Here is a 21,024-nt window from a genome sequence, read left to right on the forward strand (position 1 = left end):
TAACTTTCAATATTCTCCCCTCAGAATCTCATTCTTTACCCTTCCTATGTCATTAGTTCCAATGTGTACAACAACCTCGTGCTGGTCCCTCTCCGCTTTAAGAATATTCTGTAACCTCTGAGATATCCTTGATTCTGGCACCAAGAAGGCAACAAACCATTCTGATTTCTCACTGCTGACCACAGAAACACCTGTCTGTGCCTCTAACTGGAGAGTGCCCTATCTCAATCGATTGCTTGGAATCTGACGCACCCCTCATTACATTAGAGCCAGTTCCAGTACCAGACACTTGGCTGTTTGTGCTACATTCTTCTAAGAGTCCATCATCCCATACATTTTCCAAAATAGCATACTGATTAGGATAACCTGGAGTTAACCCATCTACTTGACTCTATCTGCGGCTTTTCTCTGTCCCCATAACTGCCATCCATCACACCCTCTAGCTCCAGTAAATTCCTTCTAGCCTCTAACTGCCTCTCCAACCAATCCATGCGATCTGTTAGGATTGGCAACCAAACATACTAATTGCAGGCAGAACCTTGTTGAACACTTTAATGAAGTCCACATAGACCACATCCATCAATTCTCTTTATTACTTCTTCAAAAAACTCAATCAAGTTTGTGAGACATGATTTCCCACTCACAAAGCCATGTTGACTGTCCCTAATCAGTCGTTATCTTTCCAAATACATGCAAATCCTGTCCCTCAGGATTCCCTGCAACAACTTGCCCACCACCGATGTCAGGCTCACTGGTCTATAGTTCCCTGGCTTTTGCTTACCACTTTTTAAAAATAATGGCACCACATTAGCCCATCTCCAGTCTCTCATCTATGAGTATCGATGATAGAAGTATCTCAGCAAGGGGCCCAGCAATCTCTTCCCTAGCTTCCCACAGAGTTCTAGGTTACACCTGATCAGGTCCTGGGCATTTTTCCACGTTATGCGTTTTAAGACATCCAGCACATCCTCCTCTGTAAAATAGATATTTTTCAAGATTTCACCATCCATTTCCCCACACTCTATATCTTCCATGTCGTTCTCCACAGTAAACACTGATGCAAAATACTCATTTAGTATCACCCCATCTCCACAAATAGACCTCCTTGCTGATCTTTGAGGGGCCTATTCTCTCCCGAGTTACCCTTTTGTCCTTAATGTATTTATAAAAATCCCTTTGAATTCTTCTTAACCTTGCTTGCCAAAACCAACTCACATCCCCTTTTTGGCCTTTAGATTTCCCTCTTCAGTATACTCCTACTGCCTTTATAATTGAAGGGTTCGCTCGATCTCTGCTGTCTATACCTGACATATGCATTTTTCTTTTCCTTGACCAAAACTTCAATTTCTCTCATCATCCAGCTTCCTTCCACCTACCAGCCTTGTCTTTCACCCTAACAGGATCATATTTCCTCTGGACTCTCGTTATCTCATTTTTGAAGGTTTCCCATTTTCCAGCCATCCTTTCATTTGTGAATATCTACCTCCAATCAACTTTTGAAAGTTCTTGCCTACTACCATCAAAATTAGCCTTCCTCCAATTAAACTTCAACTTTTAGATCAGGTCTCTCCCTTTCTATCACTATTTTAAAACTAATAAAATAATGGTAGCTGACCCCAAAGTGCTCCCCCACTGACACCTCAGTCACTTGCTCTGCCTTATTTCCCAAGAGTAGGTCAGGTTTTGCATTTTCTCTAGTGGGCACATTCACATAGAGTCATAGAGATGTACAGCATGGAAACAGACCCTTCGGTCCAACCCGTCCATGCCAACCAGATATCCCAACCCAATCTAGTCCCACCTGCTAGCACCCGGCCCATATCCCTCCAAACCCTTCCTATTCATATACCCATCCAAATACCTCTTAAATGTTGCAATTGTACCAGCCTCCACCACATCCTCTGGCAGCTCATTCCATACATGTGCCACCCACTGTGATAAAAAGTTGCCCCTTAGGTCTCTTTTATATCTTTCCCCTCTCACCCTAAACCTATGCCCTCTAGTTCTGAACTCCCCGACCCCAGGGAAAAGACTTTGCCTATTTATCCTATCCATGCCTCTCATAATTTTGTAAACCTCTATAAGGTCACCCCCTCAGCCTCCAACGCACTAGGGAAAACAGCCCCAGCCTGTTCAGCCTCTCCCTGTAGCTCAGATCCTCCAACCCTGGTAACATCCTTGTAAATATTTTCTGAACCCTTTCAAGTTTCACAACATCCTTCCGATAGGAAGGAGACCACAATTCCAAAAGTGACCTAACCAACGTCCTGTACAGCCGCAACATGACCTCCCAACTCCTGTACTCAATACTCTGACCAATAAAGGAAAGCATATCAAACGCCTTCTTCACTATCCTATCTACCTGCGACTCCACTTTCAAGGAGCAATGAACCTGCACTCCAAGATCTCTTTGTTCAGCAACATTCCCCAATACCTTACCATTAACTGTATAAGTCCTGCTAAGATTTGCTTTCCCAAAGTGCAGCACCTCGCATTTATCTGAATTAAACTCCATCTGCCACTTCTTAGCCTATAGGCCCATTTGGTCCAGATCCTGTTGTAATCTGAGGTAACCCTCTTCGCTGTCCACTACACCTCCAATTTTGGTGTCACTTAACAAATTCCTCTCCACCTAAACCCTCAACATCATGGCAGTCCCAGTCTATGTTTGGAAAGTTAAAATCCCCGACCATAACCACCCTTTTATTCTCACAAATAACGGAGAGCTCCTTACAAATTTGTTTCTTAATTTCCAGCTGACTACTGGGGGGGTCTAATACTACAATCCCAATAAGGTGATCATCCCTTTCTTATTTCTCAGTTCCACCCAAATAACGTTCCTGGACGTATTACCAGAATATCCTCCCTATGTACAGTAGTAATGTTATCCCTTATCAAAACATCACTCCCTCTCCTCTCTTGCTCTCTTTTCTATTCCTCCTCTAGCATTTATATCCTGGAACATTAAGCTGCCAGTTCTGTCCATCCCTGAGCCACACCTCTAATTGCTATGATATCTCATGCCCTGAGTTCCTCTGCCTTCCCTGTTAGGCTTCTTCCATTGAAATAAATGCAGTTTAGTTTATCAGTTCTACCTTGTTCTTTGCTTTGCCTCTGCCTGCCCTGACTGTTTGACTTGCTTCTTTTCCCAATTGTACCAGTCTGAGACTGACGTCTTTCCTCACTACCTCCCTGGGTCCCATCTGCCCACCTCACTCATTTAAATCCACCTGAGCAGCTCGAGCAAATCTCCCTTCCAATTCAGGTGCAATCCGTCCTTCTTGTACAGGTCACTTCTACCATTGGAAGAGATTCCAATGATCCCAAAATGCGAACCCTTCTCCCCGTACGAGCTCCTCAGCAACGCATTCCTCTGCTCTATCTTCCTATTCCAACTCTTACTAGCTCGTAGCACCAGGAGTAATCCAGATATTACTAACCTCAAATGACCTACTTTTTAAATTCCTCCCTAACTTTCTATTTTTTCCCTTCAGAATTTCATCCTTTTCCCTTCCTATGTTATTAGTTCCAATGTGTGTAATGACTTCCTGCTGGTCCTCTCCCCTTTGAGAATGTTCTGCACTCTCTTCAAAATATCCTTGAATCTGGCGTCAGGGAGGCAATATACCAGTGTGATTTCTCATTGCCGGCTGCAGAATCGTCTGGGGGTGCCTCTGACTGGAGAATCCCCTATCACAATCAATTGGTTGGAACTTGACGTACTCCTTATTAGAGCCAGTCCAGTATCAGAAACTTGGTTGTTAATGCTGCATTCTCCAAACAGTCTCCAAACCCCTACATTTTCCAAAACAGCATACTTGTTTGAAATGGGGATAGCCACAGGAGACTCCTGCACTACCTGCCTCCCTGTCCCAACTTATCTGGAGGTAACCCATCTATCTGACTGTATCTGCAGCTTTTCTCCTTTCCTATAACTGCCATCCGTCACACTCCACAGCTCCTGAAAATTTCTCATTACCTCTAACTACCGCTCCAACTGATCATACAATCTGATAGGATTCACAACCAAACACACTTACTGCAGACATAAAACATCAGTAACATGGAAACTCTCCCTAAACTCCCACATCCGACGGGAAGAGCACATCACTCTACTAAATACTATTTTACTCTTTAACAATCTACAGACCTAGAAAATAGCACAGTCTTACTGCTCTAAAAAACAATGCTGCAAGCAAACTTAGAACCTATGTTTTTTACATTTAAAATTTAATCAATAAAATGTACAATCAAGAAAGAACCAACTCTACTCACTATTGTAGATTTACAAATTTCATCTGATCTCGAGTTAAGATTATGTTCCTGCTGGTCAATGTGCTCACCTTCTCCTCAGGAGACTGCTCCCACTCATTCAGCTCATTACTATGCATCAGTAAACCCCCTTTGACTGATCTCATTGTTCAGATCAAAGCATGCTCGGATAATGCAGCACACTGTGTCCGGACTTTGTTTTTGTTATTCATGGGATGACAGTGCCACTCGCTAGGCCAGCATTTATTGCCCATACTACTGGGCAGTTAAGAGTCAACCACATTGTTGTGGATCTGGAATCACGTTTAGTCCAGTCCAGATAAGGATGGCATCTGGACATTAGTGAACCAGATGGGTTTTTCCAACAGTCAACAATGGTTTCATAGTAATTATTAGACTCTTAATTCCAGATTTTTTTTAAAGAATTCAAATGCCACCATCTGTCATGGCAAGATTTGAACCCAGTCCCAAGAACATTACTTGGGTCTCTAGGTTAACAGTCCACTGACGATACCACTAGGCCATCACCTCCCCCCGTACTGTAAGTATCTTAGACAAATTCAAACGCTACATTCTGCTAAACTGGAGTTGTGGTTGATGGATGGGCAACACTGTATCAATGCTCAGCTTCAGTGAAGCGGTTCTATAATGGAGTCATCAGTCCTGGTTCCAAAGGGTAGTCCTTGTCTCCCAGTAGCCATCTTTGCAAGGCATCTGGCCTTTAAATACAGCAGAAAAATTAGAATTAATAGATGTGGAGCTGGAGAAGCACAGCAGATCAGACAGCATCGAAGGAGCAGAAAAGTCAACGTTTCAGATCGGGACACTTCTTCAGGACTGTCTCGAAGAAACACAAGAGTTGACAAAAATACAGGCATCATGGCAGCTCTCAGGATACCTGGTGTACACATCCAAGATGCGGAACTAATGATCACAGATGAGTTACACATTGATGGAACGCAGCCCTTTTTTACTGATGAACGGAGCTGCGTGATGATATGGCCCTCTCATTACAGTGTGTGTGCAGTCTCCTATGCCTTGCACCTGGGAGAAGCCAGCTCTCTTGGTATAGCCTGTTACCCAGGCAGTAGCACTGACATCATCACAGGGTAATGAGATGAAGCAGTGTGACCTGGCACAAATGTTATCAGTATCAGCCTTGATACATTTATTGGTGGACAATTGAGAAGTTCCACACAGGTCCTTAGCGGTTCCTTAAAAACACCAGTTGCATAAAATTTCAATGCAACTGTCACCTTGATGGCCAGCCAGAAAGGATCACCACTCATTTGTTCATGTTGCAGGACCCACTCCAGAACCTCTCATATTTCTATGGCTGTCCCAGGACATCTGCAGTCAGCACAAAAATTGTATCTCACTCATCTGGAGAAAATATTATGGAGGACTGAAGTCTTTGGGCATCATGTACCTCCACCATAACCCAAAGGTAAATTCAGTTGTGCCCTTCTTGTGGAGGTTGCTGCTAATCCTGGGTTTGCCAATGGATCTGTTGCTCCTCCATCTTTCTGCATCTTTGTTGCTTTGTAGCTACAGTGATGGTAACTCTTGCTGTGTCTGTATCCATCAATCATCTTTGCAATGAACCTTTGTAAGGAACATAAGAAACAGAAGAGGTCCTAAGTAATATGAAGAGTCAGCATACACATCACTTATAAATGACAATTTACAATACTGTTCCAAATAATGGGACATACAGCACTTTGGCATAGAGGGACATGGAATATCTCTCCATGGTACTTTGACATTGCACTGTATTTTTATGCATGTATCAGTTGTTATGTCACAAAGACACAGTGCAAGATTGTAAATGCATGCATACTAGACCTCATCCTCCAAGTCCTACATCATCTATGAAAACCATCATTATATATAGGAGCATGTTACATTATACTCACAGTTCAAGATGATAGGAAATCAGTTCCATGTCCTGCAGCTTGTGGTCTTGCCTTATCTTTGCACTTTATGGCCTTTAGGGTTTCACTTTTAAAATCACCAGTGATTACTTAAGCTTCCTAGAGATGGATGTCTTCAATCTGTAATGATCAATGACATGGCCAAGATTGCTTCTGACCAGCATTTCTACCCCTACACCGCTGTATACTGCATACACCAGTGACATGATTACAATCTGTACCCTGCAAGTGCATGATTGATGATATTGCATCTTGATGGGCCTCCCATCCATAAAAGGTGAAGCCAACATGTGAAACAGAAAACAAAAACTGAATCCGTCCATTCCAGATGTGTTTGCAACCATTTTCCATTCAAAATCTGCATTTAGGTGGTGAGAGAACATAGAAAGCCACACAGGTTGCACTTTGTATGATGAACTGCAGGCTCAGCTTGATAAGTAAGGACCTCTCCTACCCCTACAAACCTCCAAGCCTCTTTCTACTGGAACTTCCTAGACAGTCCTGATCCCCGAACTATTGCCACCCACCACCTATTTTCAGACTGCAGGACTGACCATGGCCCACTCCCTAAATTGTAGTTAGGCGGACAACCTGACCCTAATTGCCCTAAGCAGATGACTAACCATGCCCAAGCCCTTGACTGACCATTTGGGACCCACTTACTGACATCTTTTGACCTTTAATGGACTGAGGACTTGACAAGTCCCTATGATTTTGGAATATGGCCATCTGGTTAAAGCACATGTCGTGTCCTTGCAGCTGGCACATGCTGTAGTGTGAGATTGACTGCACCGTGCAGCAACATGTCCACACCCCTGGCTCTTGACAACCATGACAAGCCACCTGGCTTTGTGTCTGCTAAAGTCAAGACAAAAGTACTGTAAGCCTTTAAGGAGTGGCTGAAGGGTCATAAAACAGCAACACAGCAATGCTCTGAAGTCAGTACAAAGTGAGCAAGCACGAAGAGAACACGCAAGCAAGCCCTGAGCTGCACTTTGGTTGAAACCATGAGAATGTCCCTGCTTGTAAAGCATCCCTTGCAGCAACATTACAATGAAAGGTGCTGGTGTGCTCTAAAGTATAACACTGAAGAACAGGACCATACTGTAAGTGAACCATACTAGTTTCTACAGCTAGTCCTGCTAAACCTGATCTCATTGATGTGCTCCACAGCTCCCTGTAAACTGGGTTATTTTCTATCGATATAAAACTTCAGTTTTAGACTGCTTCTTTTCTTTTTATTTTAGTTCCTCATTCACCTTTGTAAGCTGAGAGGAGCTATCCCCTAAAGTCTTACGATGAAAGTGCATTCAAACAAAGAACATTTTGCACATTTTCCATGTGTCTGTGTGAGTTTCCTCCAGGTGCTCCGGTTTCCTCTCAAAGTTCAAAGATGTACAGGTTAGGTGAATTGGCCATGCTAAATTGTCCATAGTGTGTAGGTTATGGGTAAATGTAGGGGAATGGGTCTGGGTGGGTTACTCTTCGGAGGGTTGATGTGGACTTGTTGGGCCAAAGGGCCTGTTTCCACAGTGGAGGGATACTATGGAAATCATAGTATAATTAAGAGAAATAAACCATTATTTTTTCTGAAGTAGATAACTGCTTCTATAATGCTAACACACAGCATAAAAGTGTCATGACAACACTTCAGAACCCCAAAGTATGAGGGACACTTTTAGATTTTAATTCAGAAATGTGTTTTTTCATAAGTGGGTTGTTATGGATTAAAAAAAAACTACAAATGCAAGTTCAAATACTGGCTGGCAAAGTCTTGTGTGGAATCTATGGGATGTCACACCTGTACAGTATCAGGGCAACTAAAATCAGAGATAAACGTAACAGGAGAAAATGACTATGTCCCATTTCCTACTTTCCTGATGAAGGGCTTATGCCCAAAATGTTGATTCTCCTGCTCCTCAGATGCTGCCTGACCAGCTGTGCTTTTCCAGCACCACACTCTCAACTCTGACTTCCAGCATCTGCAGGGCTCACTTTCTACTATTTCCCCTTTGTAGCAGAAACCAACCTCCTGCAGATATTCTTTGCATTTTGCCCTTCTGGGAACATACAAAAGAAACAGGTTAAAATCCACTGTAACCCTCATTTGTGTGCACTAATGGAAGGAGGTGTGCTAGTGGAAGGAGTGAACTGAGACACTTGAGTGTTGGTCTCTGTTCAAGTGCTAGTATGCTGTGAAGGTGAAATTCAACAACTCACCCATTAGTCAGTGGGTATGCCGTTAATCCATGCATTGCAAGAAAAATATAGTATTTAAAAAAACACTGAATGTTGGAAGACAGCCAGTTAGTTAACGAGTCAAAAAGAACTGGGGCAATAGAAAGACTGTCTTGCTCTGACTGCTGCCAACCAACCACTGCCAAAAGGAAACAGGACAAAAGGATTTCAACTAATTTGAAAAAGCCAAGAATCCCAAAATCAACTCTTCAACTATTAACATTCTAATAACTACTTTTCATAGACCACTTAGAGAATCTAATCCATATATCGTCTAACTTCTTTCTTTCTTTGAACTCCATTCTTATTCCTGATCTATGTGTTTGTGCATTATGTTACTATTTGTTTTCATGCTTAATAACGAAAATATTCACTCTTTCTTTAATTTAAGAAAGCATGGTCAAGTTGGGTTCTTTTAAAACATAGATTCATTTGGTCTGGAAGAAAGGCATCCACAGGGGAGGAATCTTTTTTAAACTGACTTCATTGAAATCATCCAAGGGCATGGGTGAATAAAGAAGAGGGTCCAGGTCATTCTTCCTCACCTGGAGGCTTAACAATTTGGGATATCCAATCTGGACCTGTTATAACCTGGGGAACCTTGCCTAGGGTCTGGTCACAATAATAGATTAGCATAGAATTTGTGAAAAAAATTCCTTTCAAGGTGAGAAAAATATAACTACTGTACATATGTGTGGTCATTATTGATTAAGATATTTCCTGAAACAATAAGTCTGAAATTAATCCAATTCTCTGATACTATATGCAGGTATGAGGAAAATTCTTCTTCGAGGCACAGGACAGATGCAATCACAAGGAAACTATTAAAGAATCATTTTCTATTCAGTATCACTGCCAACCATACCACAATTAATAAAAAAGGTACCCACTTAAAATACACAATAAAAAGTTAAGAATGTCTGAGAATCATTTTTATTTTAAATCATAAATATGGGAACAATCCAAAATACAGAAATTTAGTTACCAAGGAAAAGGCTATTAAAGACCCAAAGCATCATAAGATACCTTAGTTCATTTTTGTGAATCTGCTCCATTTTTCTTTCCAGTTTTTGAGTTTGCTTGGGAAACAATTTAATTTCACTAACATATCCCTCTGGGTGTTCATCTGGTTCATAATCACCCAACTCAGCTGCCAAGAGAAAAATGTGTCAATTGAATTGTAATTGTTGAACATTTCTAAAGAAATATGCATGTTATAACAATTGTTTTATCCGTTTTTCATAAATGAATTCCAGTGCACTGTAAAACTAATATTTTGTTCATTCCACTGCAAACCGCATTGATATTCCAGAAATAAACCTCATAGCACTATATGCCTGTAACTGTTCTACTAATTACTGCAATAATTTTCAGTATGCATTTGAAAACAACCTAACTTTTCCATAAAGTTTGCATGATCCATGGAGAAAAGTTTTGCCACCAACAATACAAAATAATAAGCCGAACCAACATTCTTTCTGCTTGAAGATTTCTAAAATTGCAGTAGCAAGGACAGTTTCCATTAAAACTGCATGCTCAATCAGACAATAATCACCACTGGTCTGACCATAAATACCACAGCCTTACCATTATTCTCTGCCATCTGGTGCTTGTTTATCTATTAATGTCAAACTGTAAACAGTACCATCATCTAAACTTACCATGTGATTTATTTCCATCTGTTGACCATTCCAAGTGCTCCCTTAAAAGAGTCACTTGAAAAGATCCCAGAGAAATACATAATTTGTATTTTCATTGTTGAGATCGATGGGACTGAAAATCTAGTGACATATGTAATGCTCACAATATTTTATAGCACAAAATCAAAATTACATTGCCTTCTATACAGATCATCTGACCCCAGATTGTAATCCTCTTTCAATGCATCCTCTGCAGCACTTCCTCACCTGTATTAGGTTGGCTTTTAGTGTTTTTCTTTATTTGCAGGAAATCAATATTCACTTCTCCCCTCCACACCCTGACTCTACCCCAATGCTCCAAGTACTCCAGTCTGCATTAATTAAGCATACATGCAAAAGTGACCAAATATATTTGGCATGAAATTGAGAGAATTACTGCAAAAGTTTAAATTCAAGGGGCCAAATTTTCATTTGGGTATAGAGGCATATTTTGGGGTGTTAATAGCCATTAATTTATTTTTCATGGAAATCTACTATTCTTCTGAATTCTTGAGGACCAACCTGCACTTTTGCTGACTGGGAATGCCTGGAGCCAGGTTTTAGCTACCATGGTATGTTCATATACGAAAATTTCCCAACTCCCCAAATTTACCTCAATATAAATTAAAACCAACTTCTGCTCCAAGGGATGGGGGGTGTGAGATTTCTGGGAACAGATACAGCCAAGCTGGCTGACTCCAGATGTAGATGTTGGTGGCCACAAGGCTAAAGAATGTTGAGGCAGGTTGGTTAGAAAGCCCACTCTAGCACTCTGGAACTTTGTCCCAGTTGTATTAGAAGATTCCACGTCCATTTACTTAATATGTTTGATTTGCAGAACTAATAAACCATCTAATAACAATGGCAAGACAACATCCATTCGCAAATATCCGTTTTTTAAGAAATTGACAACTTTATACATTGTAGGAACATCAAGCAGACAAATAACCAAAATATCAATATTAGAGGCTTGGAATGCTGGACACTTCCTTAAGATTGTCCAAACAAACAATTTACAAAAGCGAACATAGTAAGGGGAACTTAGTATAACCAGTATCTTCCAACTCCATGACCACCACGATCTAGAAGAACAAGGGCAGCAGATACAATGGGAACACCACCACATCCAGTTTCCCGAACAAGCCATTTAACATCCGGACTGGAAATATATTGCTGCTCCCACATCTCAATGGATCAAAATCTGGGACCTCCCTCACAAATGACTTTGTGAGTCTACCTACAGCAAATGGACTGTAGTGGTTCAAGAAGGCACCTCATCACCAGAGGTGAAAGACTTATTTTCTTCCCCAAGGAATGCCGGAGATAAATAGCAGCAAATCACTGAAAGTAGACAGGCAGATATACCAAGCAATTAGGAAGGCAAATAGAATATTGACCCTCATACCAAGAGAATTTGAGTTCAGAAGGATGGATGATTATGACAGTTTTACAGGACCTTGGTGAGACAACACCTAGGATATTGCCTACAGTTTTAGTCTCCCGACTTAAAAAAAGGACATATTTGCCATAAACTGTGTGCAGTGGAAATTTACAGGCCGATACCAGGAATCGTAGGACTCTCCTACAAGGAGAGATTGGCTCAACTAGGCCTATGCGAAAGTGAGGACTGTAGATACTGGAGACTGGAGTCAAAGGTGTGGTGCTGGAAAAGCACAGTCAGTCAGGCAGCATCCGAGGAACAGGAGAATCAATGTTTTGGGTTTCTTGAAGGGCTTTTGCTCGAAACGTTGATTCCCCTGCTTCTCAGATGCTGCCTGACCGGCTGTGCTTTTCCAGCACCACACTCTCAACTAGGCAGATGTTCATTACAGTTTAGAGTTTAGAAGGATGAGAGGGGATCTGACAGAAACATAAAATTGTAACAGGGCTAGACAGATTAAATGCAGAGAGGATGTTTTCCTTGACTGAGGGGTCTAGAATCCAAGGACACGGTTGCAGGATACAAGGTAGACTATTTAGGTCTCAGATGACAAAACATTTCTTCACTCAAAGGGTAATGAATCTATGGAATTCTCTACTGTAAAAGGTTGTAGAGGCCAAGTCACTAAATACATTCTAGAAGTAGACATTTTTCTTTTAGATTTAAAGACATTAAGTGGTATAGCGAGAAAGCAGGAATGTAGCATTGAAATGGAGATTTGGTCATGGTCATATTGAATTGTGGAGCAATTATCAAATTGTTGAAATGGCCTATTCCTGCTTCTAGTTTCTATGTTATTGCATGTGTAGCTGAATGATTGCATCTTAATTCCTACACTGCACAAAAATGGTTAACAGCTAAACCTCTACAAGGATGATGAGATGATGAGAAAAAGTGACCAACTTCACAAGAACAATAGCCCACTGTACAAGGCAGAACCAAACATTGCTCATTAAACAGGATTCTCAAGGTAAGGACTGCTAAAAGGCTGCTTGACCATCATGGCTGTCAAGGCTACTAAATTAAGGACAGAAGGCAGGACAATGAAACAGGTGTATCTTGCCTGTCAGAACCTCAGATGGATTACCTTATAGGGTCCTGGGAGGGAATCAAACTTTCTGGAACTTGCAAGAGAAAAACATATAAAAATAAGTGCTTGGAAGAGATCATCAGCATAACCTAGGAACAATTATTGCAGAGGCAGGATCCTGAGTTCAGAGAAGAAGGACAAACCCAGCTGACTGACTGAAGCTTGGCCAGCTAACCCTCAGTGTGGGTAGCACCCAAGTTCAGATGAAGATTCAGCCTAAGACATTGTACAAAGTATGCCTACCGACTGCCTCTCATTATAATAATACACCCTCATATTTCTCCGTTGCAACTTTATGCCTGATGTCACTTCTGTTGGAATGACTGCAAGTGGCCTTTGCAGGCAGAACGACAAAAAAATAGCTACAATCTGCTCTTTAATTTTCTTCTACCAATTCAAATAATCTCTTACGACTCCAATTACATCTCTATACTCTGCCTCCTCCCACTCCAGTCCCTTCTCTGTCATATAACTTATCAAGCCAAATGAGTGGTGTTGTGCCATTCCATTCAACAGTGCATTCCACACTGTCAGCATTTTCTATGTATAGAAGCATTTCTTCCATGGATCTATTACTGATTGTTATATCCCATACTACCCACACCACTATTCTGAACTCACCCACAAGTGAAAGTATTTTCTGCAAAATAACAGAAATTAAAATTTTAAATGTTCCAAACATAAATTAAACTGAATGACCTCCTGAATACACAAAATTTAGTTATTTCTTGTGCCTCATGGTCAGTGTCTCAGTGCCTCTGTGAGCAGATAAAAAAAAACTGTCAGCAACTTCATCACTCACTGCTCTCTCACTGTAAGTTCCCATCAGAAGGAAGTGAAAATGTTGCTCTGACTCTCTAAGGGGCTCCCCAAAAGTTTTAACCCAATGACGGTGCGTTGCTGTCTCTCACAGAAAAGCTGTTTAGTATCACTAACATTACACACATGTTCTTTCCGTGAGAAAGAACAGTGCCCTACCACCAGTAGACCAGCAACCCTACATTGGTTATCAGCATAATTCCTCTGCCCTCTAGATAATTATGATGTGGAGGTGCTGGTGTTGGACAGGGACAGAAAAAGTCAGGAGTCACATGACACCAGGTTATAGTCCAATAGGTTTATTTGAAATCACAAGCTTTCTTGTGACTTCAACCAATGAAAGAACAGAGCTTCATAAACTTGTGATTTCAAATAAACCTGTTTGACAAGACCTGGTGTTGCGAGACTTCTGGTTCTACGTAATTAGGGATGGGCACTAAATGCTGGCCTGGCTAGCAATGCCTGTATCATAAAAGAATAAAAATAACCACAAGATTGTGGAGCAAATGTTGTACTTTTAATGTCATTGGGCCTGTTTCAATGCCAGCGAAATAGGTGTTGAGGTGCCAGTGTAGAACTGGGGTGGACGAAGTTAAAAATCACAACACCAGGTTATAATCCAACAGGTTTATTTGAAATCACAAGTTTATGAAGCTCTGCTCCTTCATCAGGTAGCTGTGGAGCAGGATCATAGGACACAGAATTTATAGAAAAATATCAGTGTCATACAACTGATGCGATATACTGAACAAACCTAGATTTCTGTTATGTCTTTCATCTTACCCAGACTTAACAGCAAGATATTGATGTTGTATGACACTGATATTTTTCTATAAATTCTGTGTCCTATGATCCTGCTCCACAGCTACCTGATGAAGGAGCAGAGCTTCATAAACTTGTGATTTCAAATAAACCTGTTGGATTATAACCTGGTGTTGTGATTTTTAACTTCGTCCACCCCAGTTCTACACTGGCACCTCAACACCTATTTCGCTGCTCCACAGCTACCTGATGAAAGGAGCTACGTTCGAAAAGCTAGTACTTTCAAATACAGAGGAACCTCGATTATCCAAATACCAATTATCCAAAAGAGATCTCGAGGTCCCGATAGAAACATTACATCAAAGACATGTTTCCAACTGTGATCACATCTTTTGTTTACAGTAATTAAACAGGCACCGGCTCCAAATGACTGACCTCCCGCCCTCTCTCTCCCCACACTTTCCCTGGAGTTCTATAGAGAGGTGTACCCAAAACCCCTCCACCCACTTCCCCAGGGAATCTCTCTAACATTGTCCTATACAGGGCAAACACGGAACCTCTCAAAGTTGCAGTAAAAGGGTGTGTGTGTGTATACTCGCACGCTATTTGGAGACTTACCCCACAAAGGCAACTGCAGCAGCAGTCTTGTTGTTGGTGTCCAGTCTGGCTGCCCTGAAGAGGGGGTGGGGGGGCAGGGGTGGACAGCGTTTGGGGGCGGGGTGGGGGCAGAGTTGGACAGGGTTGGGGGCGGGAGCAGTGTTGAACGGGAATGGGGGCGGGGACAGGGGGACAGTATTGGACGGGGACGGGATGGGGCGGAGTTGGATGGGTTTGGGGGTGGGGGGCGGAGTTGGAGGACAGGAGTGGTGTTGAACGGAGACGGGGGGGGGCAGAGTTGGACAGGTTGGGGGAGGGGCAGAGTTGGCAGGAGAGGGGTGGAGTTGGATGGGATGGAGGGCAGGGGGACAGTGTTGGATGGGGGTAGTGTTGGGGGCCCGGCTCACATGCTGTGTGCTGCTGCAGTCTCCTGAATGGGGAGCAGACTTTAAAAACTCCGAGCCCCAGAGGAAAGGCATTTAATCAATTTACCGAATAATCAATTATCCAAACGAAATAGTGCCCGCCCATCTCATTCAGATAATCGAGGTTCTCCTGTAAACCTGTTGGACTATAACTTGGTGTTATGTGGTTTTTAACAAAATAGGTGACAGACGTTCTCTTGTTCATTCCTTAGGGAATACCTTGATGAATCATAGTTAATCTGCATTTTGCAAGATTTAAACAAGCTTAGCTGTTAATTGTCAGAAAATAGAAACTAGTGCATTCACCATTGAAATGCTTTTACACATTTAATTGTGGCTTTCAAAATGAAATGAAAAATGGAATTGGATAATTACCCGAAGGAAGATGGGGAAGTGGTGGGGGAATGAATTCAGGGATATGGAGGAAAAGCAGGGCATTGGAACGAGCTAAATTGCAGAGATTTAGTAAGAATTTAATCATCAAAGTGATTTCCTTCTGCTTTGTAACTATTGTATCATTTTAATTTACTGGAGTGTAATATTTATGCAATGGAAATTTTTGCATTGGCATTACTCTTATTTTTTGAATGATTTGGATATTTGTACTTATGTCCTTGCAGCAGTGGTACCAGGAAACAGCATACATCAATTCATCCATTATTTTCATATTCAATAATATTCGACAAATAAATAGGTGCATAAAATGCAAACTATTATTGCAATTAAAAGACAAATAAAAAGGATAAATATCACTTTAGAATATTTGATCAATTTAATTAGATGGATGACATTCGGTTTAAGAACCACTTTTACAAGATTGTAATGTACATGAATTCTAATACTGTGTGTAACTGCATCACACTGTATTTGCTGACTTACCTTGTAAAGTATATGCACCCAGAGAAGCTGCATCTGACAAAGAGCAAAGAAGCCGTCCATGAAATATGTCCCTTTTAATTTGAAGATACAATAAATACCTGTAAAGCAATACATTTAAACAAATAATTATTTCACAAAATCATTATTAAAAAGCCTGCACAACAGACCTGATTTTAACCTTAACTCCACTTCCTGGCACGAAGGCTGCACTGAGAGGAGAATCAAACTCAACTTTGGGGAGTAACTAAACAAGCCAAAAGCTTCCTATAAATATTCCATTGCCTGGATGAACCCAGCCAAGTCCTACTGTATTGTCCTGGGTAAGTCTTTAGATGTATGGTGGCCTGCTGTATGCTAGGCAATGAGGACATTGAAGGATCAAGCAAGCCAGCCACCACAGGAACAAGCATCACAGGAACAAGATGAAGAAAGAGTTGTTGAAGAGGGTAATGGGGAAGACCAAGTCTGGATTAAGATTCCACCCATATGTTCAGAAGAGAGAGAGATTGTTTGATCTGTATCATCTCAACTATCATTCCTACAGGTGGAAAGGCTATGGGTGGAATCTTACCTTTTTTTGGCTAAGTGCAGGCTGCGTCAGGTTTGGTGGAGTGATTCTTGCTGCAAGGCTGAGCAGGTTTCCTCATTGTATTTTACCAAACTCACCACTTTAATTGCAGTTTGCATCTCATGGCGAGAATCGCACACTATTTCCATCCCATTTAACACTCACCAATCCCCAGCAGAGATCCCAGGATTGACCAACATCCTTGGTGATGACACCATATTTAAATGGCCTTTGTGCACCTGGACAAGCATGGTTAGTTAAGAGCTGCCTTGCATGGTTCCTGATATTTATCCCAGACATGGCAACAGGAGGAAATTGATGGTGGATGGGACGGTGCACAGCGGGACGCTGTCTTCCCCCAGGAGTAGCAGTGGAGACCACACACCAGACAATGCTAACATTGTCTGAGAATGCCACCCATACAGAAGCAGTCTCAGTGATCTGGAGGAATGCCCAGTGATGTATGAAGAAAAGCAATATCTTTAGAATCATAAAGGCACACATACCTTGGTGGATGGAGAGCTGCAAGTGGTGTCAGAGACAGGGAGTGGAGATAATCATGAAGTGTCACAGCAAGCAATATATGGTCCATGATAAGGTTCAGTTTTCTCACATGCAGCAGGACCCTGATTTTAAGAGTAAATTAGGTTCCAATCCCACACATGCCAGCAGCAAGTTCAGTGGCACAATTCTCCAGCTAGAATGCAAGTCTTCTCATTGGCTAACTCGTGCTGCCAGGCCAATCAGATGGCCAGCAGCTTTGAAGTTTCAGTAGCCTCACCAGGAGGTGTGGGTGCTGTTGAGGCTGATTAAGAGCTGCAAAGTGCCTCAATAAGTCAGCACAGAACACTCTCAAAACCAGTATCATCACTGAAGTGAATGGAAAGCCTCTCTGTATGACCACAGTTGCAGCATTTAATCCATATTATCCATAATCCAATTTATCATTGGGGAATGGAGACTCTGACTCCAATATCCCATTAGTTTGCCACAGAGAGGCCACCTCAATGATCTGCTGCTCTGCTGATGTGGGGAACATTCCACTGGTGGGAATGTTCCTCCAATACCATAAAATTACCACAGAAACTGCCTGCCAGCCAGTCTAGAGTAGGCAGTAAAACCAGCTACTAGCCCAACAATTTCAATGTTCCCTGGGTTCAGGAATAAATCAAGAATCTATCCAATGGTCCTCCCTGGCTATTTTCCCACCCCTACAAATCACTTTAAACCACTGCAGCCAGGAAAATCCAATCCATTCAGCAGAATTTCATATTTAAAAGCAGCTTACATCCATAAACATCCACTCCCTCAATAGCAGCAGTGTGTACTAACTACAAGATACACTGCAGAAATTCAACAACAATCCTTTGACAGTACCTTCCAAACCCATTACCGCTATTATCTACAAGGAAAAGGACAGCAGATACATGGAAACACCATCACCCGCATAATCCTCTTCAACCCTTTCACCAACCTGACTTGGAAACATATTACCATTCCTTCAGTTTATTGGGTCAAAATCTTGGAATTCCCTCCCTAAAGGCATTGCGAATCTAGCTAAAGCACATGAACTGCAGCAGTTTAAGAAGGTAGCTCACCATCAACTTATCAAATGCAACTGGGGATAGGCAATAAATACTGGTTCAGTCAGTGATGTCAATATTCCTTGTGTGAATAAAAGGAAAACAAGAAGGTGGTGTGGACACAAGTGACTCACCTGGTCCCATCCAATCATGTGGTCTCATAACATTTTAATGCTGCCAGCCAATTAATGTCCAGCCAATGGAACTCCAGGCAATTGCAGGCAGCGAAAGGGGTAACTGCACAGATTACAGTGCCCCACAAGGGGCTGTTTAATCCATTAAAGTTTGTTGTTTTAAGAGTAAAACAGTTTCTGGAGGTCAGCAATGAATATGAGTACAAGGGAGAGCCTGAGGAGTATGGAGCAGGCACTGGCAGTCAGCTAGAGCCAGAGGAGCTACCTGACAGTCCCAGTCATCAAGAAGAACTTAAAAGCACGGGTCACTAAGATCAATTTTGAAGCACTACATGACTTAAAGAAAGACTACCTAATACCCTGTCACCAGTGGCAGCGGCATTATCGTGGCTGGTCCCATTGTTTAATGATGACACCTTGTGTGCCCTTCTCCAGTCTGTAGGAAGCCTTGGATGGAGACAGCAGGGGAAGTCAGTTGTAATGGGTTCATTCATTCTGCCAAAACAAAGTTAAACAAACTTTGATGTGCTGTTGCAAGAGTGAGTGAGAATCCTTTAGCTAAAAATGTGTTCACAACTATGAAATGTTGTGGATGTGCTATGAGTAAGCAGATCTCCACCAGGAGAGTGGATAAATGGTCTCAAGGTGCCCATCATCTAGGTCAGGGAGTCTTGGCATCCTCTAAATCTCTGAGGGCTGGGATGTGATTCTTGGGAAGGGTAACTGTGAAGGAAGCAGTATTATGCCACGCAGTACAAAAGCAACAGAAAATCCTGTGGAATTCATACATCATCAAACTGCTATTACAGGAGAAAGAACCCACAATGTCCATTAAAGGCCAATGACAAGTGGAGTCATCTCAAACTTGGCACTGGCCTCAAGGAGAGCATCTTGGATCTGGCTAGTCCACAGAGTGTCAGGTCAGTTGGAAGAGGCAACATGGAGTTAGTATTGAGGATTGTGGGTGTCCACCTTACCCTCTCTTGGCAATGAGGGTGACAGTAATTGAATTAAACAGGGATGGGATGAGCTTTTGAGTTTCAATGGGAACAAATGTCTACCTCTGTGAGAAGCTTTATATCTTACACATTTCTTTTGCAGATGCAATGATTTTTGTATAGTATTCATGCAATATTGAGTTGCATTCATTTGAGTTATTCCCTTAGCAATTCAGTTAACAGTCCCTACAGGTACTATTTCTAACATACAGGCATTGATCTCTCAAGAACAGGTCAAGATCTCAGGGAATGCATCATTACATCCTTTCTACATATTTAGCACCAGCTCAGAGACTGGTACTTCAGTAAGTATACATGAATAATCAGACTGATAATACCAATTACCAATAATTGCCAGAGACTGTGGCAATCTAGACCTCTGATCTTCAGGGAATTGTCAGAGACAAAGAAGTTGCAAAGCACCAGGCAGACGACAAGATTCTGGAGTCATCCTTAAGGCTGCTGATATTTAATGGTCAGACAGAGGTGCATGAAGATCTATCAGAGAGTCCTGAGGATGTATATATACAGTAGGAATGATAGTTGAGATGATACAGATCAAACAATCTCTCTCTCTCTTCTGAACATATGACCATCTCTATCGAGAGACTGGGATCAGTGATAAAAAGCAAGACCTAGTAATACAATCAATGATTCTGAGTGTGAACTATGTAAAGTAGCCAGTGAGATAGATAAAATAACTAGAATCTCAAATTGCTCCTCATCTAACTCAGGTTAGCAAGAAGGGTCAACTGAACTCATGTTGATGGATGGGCAGCAACTGCCTCCTTCTCGGGACAGTGGCCCTGATTCCAATCCCCTCTGCTGCTCCACCATACAAATAGTAAGTGAGGGCATTAATACGGAGGAGACAGAATCAAAACATTGGAAATTGCCTGCCTCCTGATTCCTGCCTCCAAAATTATATATCTGGCCCAATAGCGTCAAGAATCCTGGGTATACTTTCAAAGAGCAGTCTGAATTTGCTGTATCATCTTCAGAGGCTTATGCATAAACGATGGCCCTTCTCCTGTAGCCTCTTTAAAATTGGACCACCTATTCATGTTGTCTGTCCTCATTTCTGGTATCAAAATGTATCACTTCTCTGCATTGAAATTCATCTAGCATGTCGTCCTAAAGTGTATTATCCTCCTCTCTGTTAATTACATTTCTAAGATCCATCTCACCTACAAACTTTGAAAGTGCACTAAATATGTATGTCCAGGACTGAAATTTACAACTTTGGTGAGGTGAGGGGAGAAAGAGTTACAATGTTTGGATTGACCCCCCCCCCCCCCACCAGAAAGAAAGTCAACAGTTAGCCCAAAGGCCTGGAAAGAAGCCTGCACACAGCCATGGTGTGCTGTGGGTGGGATAAATTAGTATTACGTGGGACTTCCGCTCCGCAAAGGATCCATTTAAGTCAAAGGCATTGGCTGACCTTCGGCAGGGTTTTAAAGTCCACGCAGGGGGGAAAGCCTGGAGGTTACAATTTTCCAGATGGGGAGATTGGCTGCTACCTACACTTTGGACATTAATTTTTATGACAAGTCTATTATCTGGCACTTCATCAAAAGCCTTTTGAAAGTCCATATACATAACATT

The 21,024-nt window shown here is 41.9% G+C and overlaps 1 protein-coding gene across 2 annotated transcripts in view; it reads right to left on the reverse strand.

Annotated features, from left to right (window-relative positions):
- frmd3 (FERM domain containing 3) overlaps nucleotides 1-21,024 on the reverse strand; it is a 218,239-nt gene that overhangs the window by 104,483 nt on the left and 92,732 nt on the right. For both annotated transcript variants that reach the window (XM_072585508.1, XM_072585498.1), the window contains exons 5-6: nucleotides 16,137-16,234; nucleotides 9,471-9,594 (exon numbers count right to left, since the gene is read on the reverse strand). In XM_072585508.1, the coding sequence (XP_072441609.1) occupies nucleotides 9,471-9,594; nucleotides 16,137-16,234 (222 nt within the window). The remainder of the gene's footprint in view (nucleotides 1-9,470; nucleotides 9,595-16,136; nucleotides 16,235-21,024) is intronic.

The sequence above is a fragment of the Chiloscyllium punctatum genome, chromosome 2, assembly GCF_047496795.1.
Source record: "Chiloscyllium punctatum isolate Juve2018m chromosome 2, sChiPun1.3, whole genome shotgun sequence".
Lineage (NCBI taxonomy): Eukaryota > Metazoa > Chordata > Chondrichthyes > Orectolobiformes > Hemiscylliidae > Chiloscyllium > Chiloscyllium punctatum.